General features: G+C 39.4%; 1 protein-coding gene across 3 annotated transcripts in view; it reads left to right on the forward strand.

Annotated features, from left to right (window-relative positions):
- Positions 1–19,415, forward strand: part of LOC128662237 (adhesion G protein-coupled receptor E1) — a 267,881-nt gene that overhangs the window by 150,292 nt on the left and 98,174 nt on the right. For all 3 annotated transcript variants that reach the window (XM_053716059.1, XM_053716061.1, XM_053716060.1), the window contains 2 exons: positions 9,267–9,413; positions 15,475–15,539. In XM_053716059.1, the coding sequence (XP_053572034.1) occupies positions 9,267–9,413; positions 15,475–15,539 (212 nt within the window). The remainder of the gene's footprint in view (positions 1–9,266; positions 9,414–15,474; positions 15,540–19,415) is intronic.

Below are 19,415 nucleotides of genomic sequence, written 5' to 3' on the forward strand. Positions count from 1 at the left end.
AATTCTTCTTGATCTGTCTGCTGCCTTTGACACAGTTGACCATCCTCTCCTGCTAAAAATACTACATTCATTTGGCATCCGAGACACAGCCCTCTCCTGGTTTTCCTCATAACTCACAAAATACTCCTTTTCAGTTTCCTTTAACAACATATCTTGTGATCCTATGCCTGTCTCAGTTGGAGTACCACAAAGCTCTGTCTTGGGCCCCTTGCTTTTTTCTCTCTATACATCCTCCCTTTGAAAACTTATAGCCTCCTTTGGATTCCAGTACCACTTATATGCTGATGATACCCAAATCTATCTTTCCTCTCCTGATATCTCTCCATCTCTACTCAACCAGATTTCCAACTGCCTCTCTGCAATTTCCTCTTGGATGTCTTCACACTACTTCCAACTCAATCTGTCCAAAACTGAGCTGCTTCTTATTCCCCCCTCTTTGAGACATCCAGCACCTGACATTTCTCTGATGGTTGGAGACTCTATTCTCAACACCTAACCCCAGGTCCGCTGTCTTGGGGTTACACTTAAATCAGAACTCACATTCAACCCACATATACAATCGCTTACCAAATCCTGCCGTTCACACCTATGCAACATTTCCAGAATTTGTCCCTTCCTTACTCAAAAAACTACAAAAATACTTATTCATTCCCTCATTTTGTCACGCATTGATTATTGCAATCTACTTCTAAATGGCCTTCCAAAACACTGCCTCTCATCCCTCCAATCTATTATGAATGCCTCTGCTAGACTCATCCACCTAAGTCGCCGATCTACATCAGCAGCTCCGCTCTGACAGTCTCTACACTGGCTCCCCATACACTCCAGAATTCAATTTAAAGTATTAACCCTAACTTACAAAGCACTCAACCGTCTAACTCACAACTATATTTCCTCTCTCATCGTGAAATATTCCCCATCCCGTCCTCTTCGATCAACCTCTGACCTACGTCTCTCCACTCCTGTTATCTCTACGTCCCACTCCCGTCTCCAAGACTTCTCACGTGCTGCTCCTGTTCTCTGGAACTCTCTACCCCACTCCATAAAACTGTCTCCAACCTTGTATAGCTTCAGACGCTCCTTGAAAACCCACCTATTCAGAGAGGCTTACCATCTCTTCTCCATCTCTCTTCCTAACCAAACTAATACATGAACTGCCTGACTCACTTCCGCAACTACAACCGATGTGACAAGCTACCCCCAACCTTATGTCTCTGCACCCTAAACCTGTAGACTGTGAGCTCTCCACAGCAGGGCCTTCTTCTTCCTGTACTAGATTTGTTTAGTTTTGTTATGTTTTGTATTTTATCACAAATCCTTGTCATTGTATACTCCTATCACTGTACCCAGCCCTACGGAATTTTGCGGCGCTATACAAATAAATTATAATAATAATAATAATATACACTTAGATTTTGAAAAGGCATTTGATACAGTGCCACATGAGAGATTAATGCACAAAATTAAGGGACTGGGAAAAGCTGAAAATGTTAGCACATGGATAAATAACTGGATAAAAGATAGGGAGCCACGAGTAGTAGTGAATGGATCATACTCAGATTGGACAAAGATAATGGGGTCAATTTAATATTGTGCAGACGGACATGATCCGCTATAGCGAACCATGCCCGCTGCACGTCGATAAATGCCGACAGCGAGTTCTTTTTAACTGCTAGTGCAATTCTGCCTCCTGCCGCTAGCAGGGGGTGTCAATCAACCCGATTGTATTCGATCGGTTTGATTTCCGGCGATGTCTGTCTGCCGCCTCAGAGCAGGCGGACAGGTTATGGAGAAGCGGTCTTTGCTATGAGCAGAGGCTAGCCAAACTGGGTCTGTTTTCTCTAGAAAAAAGGCGCTTGAGAGGTAACATGATTACTTTATATAAATATATTCAAGGCCCATATAGATGGCAGAAGTTTGTTTATTCCAAGAAAATTGTTTGTGAGAAGAGGTCACAATTTAAGGTTGGAGGAAAGGAGATTTAATCTACTGCAACGGAAATGTTTTTTCACTGTAAGAGCAATAAAATTGTGGAACTTATTACCAAAGGAGGTAGTGAATGCCAATAACCTAGATACATTTAAAAAATTATTTGGATACATTTCTGGCTAGAAACAGAATTCATGGATATGATTGCTTGTATAGAAAGGTAGATAAAGAAGTGACAGTGATAACAGAATCACAGTGCTTCTATAGGAGGCGCTAGCAGGCGAGGGGTGTATATAGTATGAGGTGGTTCTCTATATATATAAAAAATTATTTGGTTAAAATGACAATAAATGCACTAGTGTAAAAAATGGGGCAAGTGATGCACAGATTTGACAAATATGAGTAAAACAATAAGACAATAAAACAATATAACCATAAAATAAGAGAAAATTCAAAGTATATATAAAAACCAGCCAAACAGAGCCGGAAGAAAAGTCCAAAGGGAGTCTTCAACTTCCCAACACTGGATAGGCAGCTCTCTGTGGTCACCCAAGGTGATGATGTGCTTCTGTAAAGATGAGATAAGAACAAACACAGAGGCGCCACATGTGTAGGTCAATAAAACCAAGAAAATTCAATTAGCGACAGAATAAGGGTACTCACAAACAGGGCGGCACTCTCTTGTGCCGGCAGAGGCAGGCTGGTATTTACAGCAAACCAGCTAGCTGTATGGCAGGTCTGTACCGGATGTGGTCAGCGCTGAAGTTGGCTGGTTGGCCTGAGGAAACGGGGTCCGCCCGAGAAACGCGTTGCTATTGCACTCTTTGTGGGGAGATTTTTTATGTCACACACCCAGCTGTAAATTTGTAATACCTATGGTATTTTTATTGTGTATAATAAAATACTTATATGTTTTTACTTTTACATCAGTCTGGTGTTGTTGTGGTAATCTCCATATCAGTAACCTTAGGGCAGCTGAGCCCTCCCTCCCTTCTTTGCTCCAGTACAACTCCAGCTGAGGAGAAACAACACTCTGGGAACAACGGATAGAGGCTATACAACCAGCCAACTTCAGCGCTGACCACATCCGGTACAGACCTGCCATACAGCTAGCTGGTTTGCTGTAAATACCAGCCTGCCTCTGCCGGCACAAGAGAGTGCCGCCCTGTTTGTGAGTACCCTTATTCTGTCGCTAATTGGATTTTCTTGGTTTTATTGACCTACACATGTGGCGCCTCTGTGTTTGTTCTTATCTCATCTTGTATAGAAAGGGTCACCTTTTAGTGGGATTAATTTAAGCTCAACTGGAGCTTTTTTGTAAGTATATTAAATTTTTATAGGTTGAACTCGATGGACTTCAGTCTTTTTTTAACCTCATCTACTATGTTACTATGTATTACTCTGAAAAAAAGGATATTTTCCTGCAGTGTTTAAAGGGGGTATTTAAATTGTTTACTTTTTTTTTTCTTGTTTTTTTTTTTTCTTTCATCATTCAGACAAAACATGCAATTTTAAACAACTTTACTTCTAATGTTCTTTGTTCTTTTGTGGAAAAGCAGGGACATAAACTTAGGAGCCGGCCAATTTCTGGAGCACTTCATGGCAGCAGTTTTGCAAGAATGTTATCCATTTACCAGAGCACTAGATGGCAGCACTATTTCCTGCCATGTAATGGTACAGACACCTACCTAGCTATCTCTTCAACAAAGAACATTATGGGAACAAAAATATAAACATATATTTTCAAATATATATTTATGTTGAAATAATAGCAAGCAACCATTAAATACATTTTAAGATATCTACAATACTTAAAATAATCTAAACTGTACATTACAATGCATATTTTGTCAACAATATGTGGTAAACGCCGGCACAATTTCGCCAGCCTAACCGGCCTCCTGAAACTCGTCGGACCGGAATTGAGCCCCGGTCTGCTGCTTCTTAAAAGGGGTGCTGATCAAGCAAGGTGCAATTTGATGAGGCATCTAGGGATACCACTTATTTGGGGCTGCTACCTTCTGGGAGGAATGGGGGACACTTTAATTATGTTCTACCATTCCTCCCAGAAGGTAGCCTTTTAGTGCATCGCTGTGATACATTATTTAAACATTTATTATAGTTTTTGCGACATAGATTCATAGTTATAATGGGGAGGTTAACTATTTAGTATAGTTTATTATAGTGAGGTATTTTTTTTGACAGTAGGCAGTATGTGGGAGTTAGTTGGGCATTCCAAGGGTGTGTAGGTTAGGCATGACATAGGTGTAGGCGGTCAGGGGGATTGTAAGTTAGCTCTGATGTAGGTGACCGTGTAGGCGGTCAGTGGGAGGTTTCTTAGATGGAGCAGGGGGGAGTATAGGCTAGGCCTGACGTTTTTATAGGCTTTCAGGGGTAGATAGCTGGGAGTGCTAGGGGAGTAACCTGAAACTTTGATTCAGACACATCAACACAAGATCGAAATGTTCGAATCAGTAAACTGCAGATTGCAAGGAGGGTAGCGCCCATGTTTGTCTTGCCAGCTATCAGCTGTCGATATAACATCACCTGAGGAAGTTAGTGTAGATGTAATTAGACGTACGTCCCAAAGGTAATATTTGGAGTGTGCCTACACAGAAGCTAATTTTAGTTTCAATGAGCACACTTTTTGCACTGTGTAGGCACACTTTAAATAGGGCCTCCCCACTCCCAGCCGCAGCAAAATGCCAAAGAGCAGTGATGTGGGTGGTGACGTCATGCTCCCATTGACTTCTATGGAAGAGACATCGTCACTTGCCAGCATTGCTCGGTCATGCCCTGTTTCTTTGAATTTTTTGAATATCAGGGCCTCAGAATTTATGTTACATAATTAAACATTATATTTAATATAAAGCTACATATAACTAATATTATTTTTGTCAGAAGAGCTGGCAATCCCAGTTCATATTGACAAGAAAATTAAAACATGTTTTGCTTTTACATTATTCTTTGTTTGAGTCAAATGTATAATTATTTTACTGTCACTAATAAGTATAGATGGAAACTCCTGTCCCCTTAGCTGATCTTAAGTTTTAAGTCTGTAAAACTTAAGATCAATTCAATTCAATTCCGATTGGCTGATAGGATTCTATCAGCCAATCGGAATTAAGGTAAGAAAAATCTGATTGGCTGATTGAATCAGCCAATCAGATTGAAGTTCAATCCGATTGGCTGATCCAATCAGCCAATCAGATTGAGCTTGCATTCTATTGGCTGTTCCGATCAGCCAATAGAATGCGAGCTCAATCTGATTGGCTGATTCAATCAGCCAATCAGATTTTTCCTACCTTAATTCCGATTGGCTGATAGAATCCTGGATGACGTCCCTTAAAGGAGCCTTCATTCGTCGTTAGTCCGTCAGGGAAGAAGGATGTTCCGCGTCGGCGGGATGAAGATGGATCCTGAAGAAAGAAGATTGAAGACCCCGCTTGGAAGATGACATCACCCAGATGGAAGACTTCTTCAGCGCCGCTTGGAAGATGACATCGCCCGGATGGAAGACTTCTTCAGCGCCGCCTGGATGATGACTTCAATCGGATGGAAGACTTCTTCAGCGCCCCTTGGAGGATCACTTCTGCCGCTCCGGATCTCCTCTTCGGTTCCATCGGTGGGTCAGCTGGCTGAAGATAACTCAAGGTAGGATGATCTTCAGGGGGGTAGTGTTAGGTTTATTTAAGGGGGGTTTGGGTTAGATTAGGGGTATGTGGGTGGTGGGTTTTAATGTTAAGGGGGGGTTGTATTTTTCTTTTACAGGCAAAAGAGCAGTTTTCCTTGGGGCATGCCCCGCAAAAGGCCCTTTTAAGGGCTGGTAAGGTCAAAGAGCTTTGAACTTTTTTTAATTTAGAATAGGGTAGGGCATTTTTTTATTTTGGGGGGCTTTGTTATTTTATTAGGGGGCTTAGATTAGGTGTAATTAGCTTAAAATTGTTGTAATATTTTTTAAAAGTTTGTAACTTATTTTTTTTATTTTTTGTAACTTAGCTTTTTTTATTTTTTGTACTTTAGTTAGTTTATTTAATTGTATTTAATTGTAGTTATTTGTAGGTAATTTATTTAACTAATTTAATGATAGTGTAGCTATCTTAGGGTTTATTTTACAGGTAAATATTTAGTTTTAAATAGGAATAATTTATTTAATTATAGTGTAGTGTTAGGTGTAATTGTAACTTAGGTTAGTTTTTATTTTACAGGTAAATTTCTCTTTATTTTAGCTAGGTAGCTATTAAATAGTTAATAACTATTTAATAGCTATTGTACCTAGTTAAAATAAATTGAAAGTTACCTGTAAAATAAAAATAAATCCTAAGATAGGTACAATATAATTATTATTTATATTGTAGCTATATTAGGGTTTATTTTAAAGGTAAGTATATAGTTTTAAATAGGATTAACTTAGTTAATAAGAGAAATATTATTTAGATTTATTTAATTAATATTTAAGTTAGGGGGGTGTTAGGGTTAGTGTTAGACTTAGGTTTAGGGGGTTAATAATTTTATTAAAGTGGCGGTGGTGTAGTGGGGGGCAGGATAGGGGTTAATAAATGTATTATAGGTGGCGACGGTGTAGGGGGGGCAGATTAGGGGTTAATAAGTTTAATATAGGTTGCGGCGGGGTCCGGGAGCGGCGGTTTAGGGGTTAAACTATTTATTTAGTTGTGGTGAGGTGCGGGATCAGCAGGATAGGGGTTAATAACTTTATTATAGAGGGCGACGGTATAGGGGGGGCAGGATAGGGGTTAATAACTTTATTATAGAGGGCGGCGGTATAGGAGGGGCAGGATAGGGGTTAATAGGTATAATGTTGGTGGCGGCGGTGTCCGGGAGCGGCGGTTTAGGGGTTAATACATTTTAAAGGTAAGTATATAGTTTTAAATAGGATTAACTTAGTTAATAAGAGAAATATTATTTAGATTTATTTAATTAATATTTAAGTTAGGGGGGTGTTAGGGTTAGTGTTAGACATGGGTTTAGGGGGTTAATAATTTTATTAAAGTGGCGGTGGTGTAGTGGGGGGCAGGATAGGGGTTAATAAATGTATTATAGGTGGCGACGGTGTAGGGGGGGCAGATTAGGGGTTAATAAGTTTAATATAGGTTGCGGCGGGGTCCGGGAGCGGCGGTTTAGGGGTTAAACTATTTATTTAGTTGTGGCGAGGTGCGGGATCAGCAGGATAGGGGTTAATAACTTTATTATAGAGGGCGACGGTATAGGGGGGGCAGGATAGGGGTTACTAGGTATAATGTTGGTGGCGGCGGTGTCCGGGAGCGGCGGTTTAGGGGTTAATACATTTATAAGAGTTGCGGCGGGGTCTAGGAGTGGCGGTTTAGGGGTTACTAACTTTATTTAGTTGCGGGGGGGGCTCCGGGGGCGCCGGTATAGGGGGTAGAACAGTGTAGTTAGTGTGGGTGCTTAGTGACAGGCTAGCAATAAAGCTGTAAAAAAGCCGAAGAGCAGTGAGATCGGATGAGTGATAACTATCACAATCCGCTGCTCATCGCCCCGTACTTGGTGTGCGGCTTTTTGACAGCTTTATTGATAACTTAGGCGAACGTATTCAGGTCCGCGGCGGCGATGGTAGGCGAGCTTAGGCGGGCGTATTGAACTGGCGAAGGCAGGTAAAGTAGACGCGTTGATAACTACCCCTCAATCAGTCATCTAAGTCAGAGTGTACAGTCATGGTTTTTATTTTTAGAATAATAATTTTTCTGAATATTTTTCCAGTTACATCAGACCATTACAAATTTTGTTACATATCATAAGATATGAATAGATAGATCATTGAAATGAATTAAATTATGAATGGATTAATGGAATTAATTTACCAAAAAAATTAAACATTACTGCCATGAATAAACAGCATCTTGTTATATAATTAAAAACAAATCTATATTTTAGAATGAATAACCTTTAGATTATAATTGATCATAAATAGAAACTATCTTTAGATATGATTTTTCTTCTCAAAAAAAGCATTTTATAAAAAACAAAATCTGATTTAAATAAAAAAATCCTTTTTTTTTTTTTACTTTTTAAAAATATAGTTGGTTTTATATCCACCATGTTATACAGTCATCTAAGGAAGAGTGTATAGTTAGTCATTTAAGTCAGAGTATACAGTATCTAAGACAGAAACTGATTGCAAACGCCAGACCCTCAGAGGGATGAAAATAAAAATAAAAATATTCAAAGTGATACATAAATTAAGGTTTAAATAATTTAGGGGATAAATAGAGGTGAATCAAATGGATATAAAAAGTGTACCTAATATAAGCAATAGTTAAACAGTTATACAAAGCAGACATGTAGCATAGGGCAATCACAAAAGTTGTATATGGGTCAGATGCATATTCCACAAATATTTTTACAAATTAGAAACCGTTATAATAGTTGTATACATACCTCTAAATAATCCTGTGTCTGAGATAGGGAAGCTGGAGGTGGTATAAAGGTGGACTGTAGGCGGGAATGTGGGTGAAACTGAATGGGGTCGGGCAGTGTATAGGTGGTATCATGATGTATTCACATACATGGGCTATGCCACAAAATGAGGTTAGGAGTCCTAAATATAAGAGGCATATTCAGTGGCAAGAGATATTTATATAAAAGTAGTTGTAAATCTGGAAGGAAGAAGACAAAGGGTTATATTGGTCTTTTGAATTTGCACAGTCAGCTCTTTTGGGAAAATATTTTCTAACTCCATTATAAGCCTAGATTACAAGTGGAGTGCTATTGATAGAGCAGGGTGCGCTATCCATATTGCATCTCTGCGCTAAAAATAGTGCCCAATCTGGTATTTCAAGTCAGTGGTAAAAGAGATTTTACCAGAGAATGTTAGCGTGCCTGCTATTTTGTAGCCTGCCCTATATTATATTGTTTTAGCGTACCTTCAGGCTAGCACTTGAGCAAAAGCCAGTGCCATATAAAAGTCTATTAGGGGATTTAGCACGGCCACCCTATCTGACCTCCAGTTGTTAGCCCACCCTAAGCTTTTACTGAAACGCTAAGATTTTACTTCCCAGTTACAATATGGAAGTAATGGAAGCGAGAAAGATTGTGCTCTAGTGATGTAAGCGCATCATAGTGCTACCATTTTATGCTCCACTTGTAATCTAGACCATAGTGCTGTCACTTATAAGACTGTAAACATGGGACCTCCTGCAAATATTTATACTATGTAAGAAAAAGTTAAACTGTATCAGTATATTTCATAGTCATACACAAAAACAGGATGTTTAACATATAGCTCTCCATGTTTGTGTCTACATCATATACAAATGTCCTGTATCCTGTATGTCACACTGTATTTTGGTTTCTTACAGATATAGATGAGTGCTCCCTCTCACCGTCCCCCTGCATCCCCCCTGCAACCTGCAGTAATATTGAAGGCAGCTTCATCTGTAACTGCCCAGAGGGGTATACAATGTCCATTAGCTCTGCTGGCTCCAGGAATCTGACAACCTGCACTGGTAAGAGGCACCTTTGAACATTAGGTGTCCATATTATCTTAATTTTCATATATATTTTACCATTTGAATTCCTTATATGGGGCTGAGTCTAATGGCTTGGAATTATTATACATTAATAAGAGATCGAGAACTAGGCAGCACGAGAGTCAACAAAAAGTGTTCTGTTTGTAATTTGGTTCTCCATTTCCTGTGTGAAGACCTACTTGAGATGGAGTCCCAAAGAGCCCATGATTTTTATGTTTTTATATACTGAAGGTGAAACCTCCTTGTGCCAGGAGCCAATGTAATCTTCTGATCAATTTATATTAAATGAACTGGGAGTGAGGGGTATTGAGCTGATGGTAGCACCCTCCTGTGTTTTAGTTGTGGTGGTGGGGGTTTCTAGATTATCCTTTATTAACATGAAAAATAAAAGGGAAATGATTTATGTTGTTTGTCTTGATTATTCTAGAATTATAATCAATATCATATATTTATAATGGTCCAATATATGCTACAGTGCTATGCCATTAGGTACCTTGCTACAGAATAAAAAGCAAAAGAACATTTAATGGACAATATTTCTTCATGAGTAGGTAGCAGTGCCCATGGATTACCATCCAATACCTACCACCTTTACTCAAGAGGATCTACAAGACAGATGGGCTTATGAGCTTTAATACTAAAGGAAGTCCATAGTAAAAAGTCGAGGGAGAAACAAGTGCCCTGCGGCAATAAATGGGTTAATGGCTAAGAGAATCCAATAGAGGAAGTGAGAGAGAGGGGGTGGCAGTAACAATGTGTAAGAAAGATGAGTCTAACACAGACATTCATGAGGGATTGCGGTAAGGTCTGACAGTAGCTTGGGAAACCAAGGGTAGATGAGCGAGTTGATAAGAATCTTAGGCCTAGATTTAGAGTTCGGCGGTAGCCGTCAAAACCAGCGTTAGAGGCTCCTAACGCTGGTTTTGGCCGCCCGCTGGTATTTGGAGTCAGTGATTAAAGGGTCTAACGCTCACTTTACAGCCGCGACTTTTCCATACCGCAGATCCCCCTACGCCATTTGCGTAGCCTATCTTTTCAATGGGATCTTCCTAACGCCGGTATTTAGAGTCGTTTCTGCAGTGAGCGTTAGAGCTCTAACGACAAGATTCCAGCCGCCTGAAAATAGCAGGAGTTAAGAGCTTTCTGGCTAACGCCGGTTTATAAAGCTCTTAACTACTGTACCCTAAAGTACACTAACACCCATAAACTACCTATGTACCCCTAAACCGAGGTCCCCCCACATCGCCGCCACTCGATTAAAATTTTTAACCCCTAATCTGCCGACCGCCACCTACGTTATACTTATGTACCCCTAATCTGCTGCCCCTAACACCGCCGACCCCTGTATTATATCTATTAACCCCTAACTTGCCCCCCACAACGTCGCCGCAAGCTACTTAAAATAATTAACCCCTAATCTTCCGACCGCAAATCGCCGCCACCTACGTTATCCCTATGTACCCCTAATCTGCTACCCCTAACATCGCCGACCCCTATGTTATATTTATTAACCCCTAATCTGCCCCCCTCAACGTCGCCGACACCTACCTACACTTATTAACCCCTAATCTGCCGAGCGGACCTGAGCGCTACTATAATAAAGTTATTAACCCCTAATCCGCCTCACTAACCCTATCATAAATAGTATTAACCCCTAATCTGCCCTCCCTAACATCGCCGACACCTACCTTCAATTATTAACCCCTAATCTGCCGACCGGAGCTCACCGCTATTCTAATAAATGTATTAACCCCTAAAGCTAAGTCTAACCCTAACACTAACACCCCCCTAAGTTAAATATATTTTTTATCTAACGAAATAAATTAACTCTTATTAAATAAATAATTCCTATTTAAAGCTAAATACTTACCTGTAAAATACATCCTAATATAGCTACAATATAAATTATAATTATATTATAGCTATTTTAGGATTAATATTTATTTTACAGGCAACTTTGTAATTATTTTAACCAGGTACAATAGCTATTAAATAGTTAAGAACTATTTAATAGTTACCTAGTTAAAATAATAACAAATTTACCTGTAAAATAAATCCTAACCTAAGATATAATTAAACCTAACACTACCCTATCAATAAAATAATTAAATAAACTACCTACAATTACCTACAATTAACCTAACACTACACTATCAATAAATTAATTAAACACAATTGCTACAAATAAATACAATTAAATAAACTATCTAAAGTACAAAAAATAAAAAAGAACTAAGTTACAGAAAATAATAAAATATTTACAAACATAAGAAAAATATTACAACAATTTTAAACTAATTACACCTACTCTAAGCCCCCTAATAAAATAACAAAGCCCCCCAAAATAAAAAATTCCCTACCCTATTCTAAAATACAAATATTACAAGCTCTTTTACCTTACCAGCCCTGAACAGGGCCCTTTGCGGGGCATGCCCCAAGAATTTCAGCTCTTTTGCCTGTAAAAAAAAACATACAATACCCCCCCCCCAACATTACAACCCACCACCCACATACCCCTAATCTAACCCAAACCCCCCTTAAATAAACCTAACACTACCCCCCTGATGATCTTCCTACCTTGTCTTCACCATGCCAGGTTCACCGATCCGTCCTGGCTCCAAGATCTTCATCCAACCCAAGCGGGGGCTAGACATCCACTGAAGAAGTCCAGAAGAGGGTCCAAAGTCTTCCTCCTATCCGGCAAGAAGAGGACATCCGGACCGGCAAACATCTTCTCCAAGCGGCATCTTCTATCTTCTTCCATCCGATGACGACCGGCTCCATCTTGAAGACCTCCAGCGCGGATCCATCCTCTTCTTCCGACGACTAGACGACGAATGACGGTTCCTTTAAGGGACGTCATCCAAGATGGCGTCCCTCGAATTCCGATTGGCTGATAGGATTCTATCAGCCAATCGGAATTAAGGTAGGAATTTTCTGATTGGCTGATGGAATCAGCCAATCAGAATATAGTTCAATCCGATTGGCTGATCCAATCAGCCAATCAGATTGAGCTCGCATTCTATTGGCTGATCGGAACAGCCAATAGAATGCGAGCTCAATCTGATTGGCTGATTGGATCAGCCAATCGGATTGAACTATATTCTGATTGGCTGATTCCATCAGCCAATCAGAAAATTCCTACCTTAATTCCGATTGGCTGATAGAATCCTATCAGCCAATCGGAATTCGAGGGACGCCATCTTGGATGACGTCCCTTAAAGGAACCGTCATTCGTCGTCTAGTCGTCGGAAGAAGAGGATGGATCCGCGCTGGAGGTCTTCAAGATGGAGCCGGTCGTCATCGGATGGAAGAAGATAGAAGATGCCGCTTGGAGAAGATGTTTGCCGGTCCGGATGTCCTCTTCTTGCCGGATAGGAGGAAGACTTTGGACCCTCTTCTGGACTTCTTCAGTGGATGTCTAGCCCCCGCTTGGGTTGGATGAAGATCTTGGAGCCAGGACGGATCGGTGAACCTGGCATGGTGAAGACAAGGTAGGAAGATCATCAGGGGGGTAGTGTTAGGTTTATTTAAGGGGGGTTTGGGTTAGATTAGGGGTATGTGGGTGGTGGGTTGTAATGTTGGGGGGGGGTATTGTATGTTTTTTTTTACAGGCAAAAGAGCTGAAATTCTTGGGGCATGCCCCGCAAAGGGCCCTGTTCAGGGCTGGTAAGGTAAAAGAGCTTGTAATATTTGTATTTTAGAATAGGGTAGGGAATTTTTTATTTTGGGGGGCTTTGTTATTTTATTAGGGGGCTTAGAGTAGGTGTAATTAGTTTAAAATTGTTGTAATATTTTTCTTATGTTTGTAAATATTTTATTATTTTCTGTAACTTAGTTCTATTTTATTTTTTGTACTTTAGATAGTTTATTTAATTGTATTTATTTGTAGCAATTGTGTTTAATTAATTTATTGATAGTGTAGTGTTAGGTTAATTGTAGGTAATTGTAGGTAGTTTATTTAATTATTTTATTGATAGGGTAGTGTTAGGTTTAATTATATCTTAGGTTAGGATTTATTTTACAGGTAAATTTGTTATTATTTTAACTAGGTAACTATTAAATAGTTCTTAACTATTTAATAGCTATTGTACCTGGTTAAAATAAATACAAAGTTGCCTGTAAAATAAATATTAATCCTAAAATAGCTATAATATAATTATAATTTATATTGTAGCTATATTAGGATGTATTTTACAGGTAAGTATTTAGCTTTAAATAGGAATTATTTATTTAATAAGAGTTAATTTATTTCGTTAGATAAAAATTATATTTAACTTAGGGGGGTGTTAGTGTTAGGGTTAGACTTAGCTTTAGGGGTTAATACATTTATTAGAATAGCGGTGAGCTCCGGTCGGCAGATTAGGGGTTAATAATTGAAGGTAGGTGTCGGCGATGTTAGGGAGGGCAGATTAGGGGTTAATACTATTTATGATAGGGTTAGTGAGGCGGATTAGGGGTTAATAACTTTATTATAGTAGCGCTCAGGTCCGCTCGGCAGATTAGGGGTTAATAAGTGTAGGCAGGTGTCGGCGACGTTGTGGGGGGCAGATTAGGGGTTAATAAATATAACATAGGGGTCGGCGATGTTAGGGCAGCAGATTAGGGGTACATAGGGATAACGTAGGTGGCGGCGGTTTACGGAGCGGCAGATTAGGGGTTAAAAGTGTAATGCAGGGGTCAGCGATAGCGGGGGCGGCAGATTAGGGGTTAATAAGTGTAAGGCTAGGGGTGTTTAGACTCGGGGTACATGTTAGAGTGTTAGGTACAGACGTAGGAAGTGTTTCCCCATAGGAAACAATGGGGCTGCGTTAAGAGCTGAACGCTGCTTTTTTGCAGGTGTTAGGTTTTTTTTCAGCTCAAACTGCCCCATTGTTTCCTATGGGAGAATCGTGCACGAGCACGTTTTTGATGCCGGCCGCGTCCGTAAGCAACTCTGGTATCGAGAGTTGCATTTGCGGTAAATATGCTCTACGCTCCTTTTTTGGAGCCTAACGCAGCATTTGTTTGAACTCTCGATACCAGAGTTAAATTTATGGTGCGGCCAGAAAAAAACCCGCGGAGCGTTAACAGCCCTTTTACCGCCGAACTCCAAATCTAGGCCTTAGATTTGTTGTGTGAGTGGGAATGGCACATTTAAGATATATTTGTAGATATTTTTGGTAGATTCAACAGAAATTAACCAAAGACTGAATGCAAATAGCAAATAATAGAGTACAATGTAACAAATGAGATTTGAGGTGTGGGGTGTGGAGGATAAAAGATAAAAGGGGGAAAAAGAGGAGTTATGTTTTGGAGATAGAAAGCTTTAGAGAAGAGGGCAGGATTATATGCTGATGATATGAGTTTAGATATAGGAAGAGACTGTAAGATAAAGTAGAGACTTCTCCTTTTTAAATATTTCAAAACAATTAAAATGACAAAACCCAACATATTAGCAAATGGTGTAATGTAATTACTCTAAAAACAAAAGGATATTTTCTTGCAGCGTTTAAAGGGGGTTATTTAAAAAGTGTTTAGTTTTTTTATTGTTTGAAGATATTTTTTCTTTCATGATTCAGACAGAACATGCAATTTTAAGCAACTTTACTTCTATTATCAAATGTTCTTTGTAGCAGGGATATAAACTTAGGAGCCGGCCCATTTCTGGTGCACTTCATGGCAGCAGTTTTGCAAGAATGTTATCCATTTACCAGAACACTAGATGGCAGCACTATTTCCTGCCATTTAATGGTACAAACACCTACCTAGGAAGCTCTTCAACAAAGAACAACATGGGAACAAAGCAAATTTGATAATAGAAGTGAACAGTAAACTTTTTTTAAAATTCTATTCTCTGTCTGAATCACAACAGAAATGTTTTCGGGTTTCATATCCCTTTAAAAAGTGGCTCAGTTTTTGCATCTTAAATCGAGATCAAGCCCCATGAATTCTGGTGATAACAGTGCCCCTCTGCAATCCTTTTATCCAATAACTTTATGTATGATCTAAAATAATGTCCTGTATTTCACATTAACTCTCTCTTGTTTACTGACAGACAGATGTAAATTGGATTCCAAAGAGAACGAAGAGCTAGAGAAATGTAGAACACAAAACTTAAAGGTGTGTAATGTTTTTTGTGCTTGTTTATTTCAGAAGGTGGGTAATTTCCATGTCTGTAACAAAAGGAGGAGGTTATACACAAATCTCTAATGGATTTAACAAAATGTGGAACAATCAGTAGTGCTTGTAAAGAGGTTCTTTGGGTACTACAGCAATTCCAAGAATTAGTGTAATCCAGATCTCAAAGATATAATTATACCTGATGTTTTTGGAAAGACATCTACACAGCTAAAATATAACACAAAGTCCAATGTAAAAGGTATACATTTAGTTCTTAAAGGGACAGTAAAGGCTGTGCACAATTCTGCACTTTATGTAAATAATAATCAAGTGTTTTTTTTAAAGGGACACTCAAGGCAAAATTAAACCTTCGTGATTCAGATAGAGGATGCAATTTTAAACAACTTTTCAATTTACTTCCATTAACAAAATGTGCACAGTCTTTTTATAATTACACTTTTTGAATCACCAGCGCCTACTGAGCATGTGCAAGAGTTCACAGAATATACATATTTGCATTTGTGATTGGCTGATGCCTGTCACATGATACAAGAGGAGTGAAAAATAGACATAACTTTGAAATTTTTCAGAAAAAAATCTTCTACTCATTTAAAGTTCAGACTTAGGCCCGGGTGATCGAAAATGCTGCAAGGCGGCAAAACATTCCAAGCGATCCACCGATATGTTGAGCGAGCCTTTTGAAATATTCCAAGCTCCCAACATAGATGCTAACAGGTGTCATCGCTGAGAGGTGCTTACTATACATGACATTGGTCGGCAATGCTGATGATAGATAACACCCAGCATCACCACTAATATTGTCAATGGGGCCTATTTAACAAAGGTCTGTCAGACCTGATCCGAGAGTGCGGATCAGGTCCAACAGACCTCGCTGAATGCAGAGCAATACTGCTCTCCGTATTCAGCATTGCACCAGCAGCTCGGGTTGAATTGCGGCGATGTCTGTCCGCCTGCTCAGAGCAGGACGACAGGTTATGGAGCAGCGGTCTTTAGACCACTGCTTCGAAACACGGGCCTTCAACCTCCATGCGGAGCTTGATAAATGGGCCCCATAGTATGGTAATTAATCCCTTGGAATATAACTGCTGTGGCTAACCACTAATCCTAAGTACCGCTAAACTGAAGTACTCCACGATCGCAGTAACACTAAACTAATAAATATCTAAACCCCCACATACCACCGCAAGTACCTGTCTGCGCTATTAACCCCTCAAACGCCACATACCCACCTTAAGTTTCTATCGTGTTAACCCCTATACCACCACATATCGACCGCAAGTACCCATCTAAACTATTAACCTCTGTACCGCCACTAGCCCACTTCAAGTACCCTACACTATTAACCCTTAAACCGCCACAAACCCCAACACAGACTAACCCTACATAAAATAAAATAGACAGTATCCAAAATAAAAAAACACTATTATACCTAACACTAACCTACATGCCCCCCAACCCCCCCCCCCAAAAAAAAAACCTTAACCCTAACACAAAATATAAATTACAATAACCCAAAATTTAAACTCACCATTTGAAAATTCAGTTCCTCTTGATCCACGCTGGGCCCTCTTCATCCCAGGTACAGTTGCCGGGGGCCCATCTTTGCATACATACAGTATGTAAATGTCTGTCCTGGCCACTATTGAGAGACTATAAACAGTGCTACATATAGGTTTAATTAATCTAGACTAGATATTGATATATACATCTAAAATAGAGCCAGAGGTGTTTCAGATTGTATTGCACACGCACAAGCTAAAAGAATTATTCTAAATCATCTTGGAATACTGTATAACATTTCTTGCACTTTATCAACACCCTTTCGCCTAGATTTAGAGTTTTGTCGGTAAAAACCCGCGTAGCTAACGCTGCTTATTTTCCCAGCACACCCTTCAAACAACGCTGGTATTTAGAGTTGTCTGAGTGGCTGCGTTAGGCTCAGAAAAGGGTGCGTTGAGCCTAATTTAACTCCACTTCAACCCTCAATACCAGTCAAAAAAGTTTTTTTTTTTTTTAAATGTACACTTACACTACTATTAAAAAAGATATGAGTGGTGGCACTGGGCAAATGGGCACAGTATACGCTGTGAACCTGACACAAAAAAGCAGACTGATGTTTCACAGTCAAAAAAGTTTTTTTTTTTTTTTTTTAAATGTACACTTACACTACTATTAAAAAAGATATGAGTGGTGGCACTGGGCAAATGGGCACAGTATACGCTGTGAGCCTGACACAAAAAAGCAGACTGATGTTTCACAGTCAAAAAAGTTTTTTTTTTTTTTTTAAATGTACACTTACACTACGATTAAAAAAGATATGAGTGGTGGCACTGGGCAAATGGGCACAGTATACGCTGTGAGCCTGACACAAAAAAGCAGACTGATGTTTCACAGTCAAAAAAGTTTTTTTTTTCTTAAATGTACACTTACACTACTATTAAAAAAGATATGAGTGGTGGCACTGGGCAAGTGGGCAAAGTATACGCTGTGAGCCTGACACAAAAAAAGCAGACTGATGTTTCACAGTCAAAAAAGTTTTTTTTTTAAATGTACACTACTATTAAACAAGATATGAGTGGTGGCACTGGGCAAGTGGGCACAGTATACGCTGTGAGCCTGACACACACGCTGGCAGGCAGGCAGGCAAATGCAATTAGATTACACAAGCAGACTGATGTTTCACAGTCAAAAAAGTTTTTTTTTTTAAATTTACACTACTGTTACACCAGATATGAGTGGTGGCACTGGGCAAGTGGGCACAGTATATGCTCTGAGCCTGACACACACGCTGGCAGGCAGGCAACTGCAATTAGATTACACAAGCAGACTGATGTTTCACAGTCAAAAACGTTTTTTTTTAAAATTTACACTACTGTTACTCCAGACAACTGCAAACAGTATACGCTGTGAGCCTGACACAAAAAAGCAGACTGATGTTTTACAGTCAAAAAAGTTTTTTGTTTTTTTTAAATGTACACTTACACTACTATTAAACAAGATATGAGTGGTGCCACTGGGCAAGTGGGCACAGTATACGCTGTGAGCCTGACACAAAAAAGCAGACTGATGTTTCACAGTCAAAAAAGTTTTTTTTTTTAAATGTACACTTACACTACTATTAAACAAGATATGAGTGGTGGCACTGGGCAAGTGGGCACAGTATATGCTGTGAGCCTGACACAAAAAAGCAGACTGATGTTTAACAGTCCAAAAAGTTTTTTTTAAATGTACACTTACACTGCTATTAAACAATATATGAGTGGTGGCACTGGGCAAGTGGGCACAGTATACGCTGTGAGCCTGACACAAAAAAGCAGACTTATGTTTAACAGTCCAAAAAGTTTTTTTTTTTAAATGTACACTTACACTACTAATAAACAAGATATGAGTGGTGGCACAGGGGAGTGGGCACAGTATACGCTGTGAGCCTGACACAAAAAAGCAGACTGATGTTTCACAGTCAAAAAAGTTTTTTTTTTTTTTTTAAATGTAAACTTACACTACTATTAAAAAAGATATGTGGTGGCACTGGGCAAATGGGCACAGTATACGCTGTGAACCTGACACAAAAAAGCAGACTGATGTTTCACAGTCAAAAAAGTTTTTTTTTTTTTTTAAATGTACACTTACACTGCTATTAAAAAAGATATGAGTGGTGGCACTGGGCAAATGGGCACAGTATACACTGTGAGCCTGACACAAAAAAGCAGACTGATGTTTCACAGTCAAATTTTTTTTTTTTTTAAATGTACACTTACACTACTATTAAACAAGATATGAGTGGTGGCACTGGGCAAGGGGGCACAGTATACGCTGTGAGCCTGACACACACGCTGACAGGCAGGCAACTGCAAT

This window comes from Bombina bombina, chromosome 6 (genome assembly GCF_027579735.1).
Source record: "Bombina bombina isolate aBomBom1 chromosome 6, aBomBom1.pri, whole genome shotgun sequence".
Classification (NCBI taxonomy): Eukaryota; Metazoa; Chordata; class Amphibia; order Anura; family Bombinatoridae; genus Bombina; species Bombina bombina.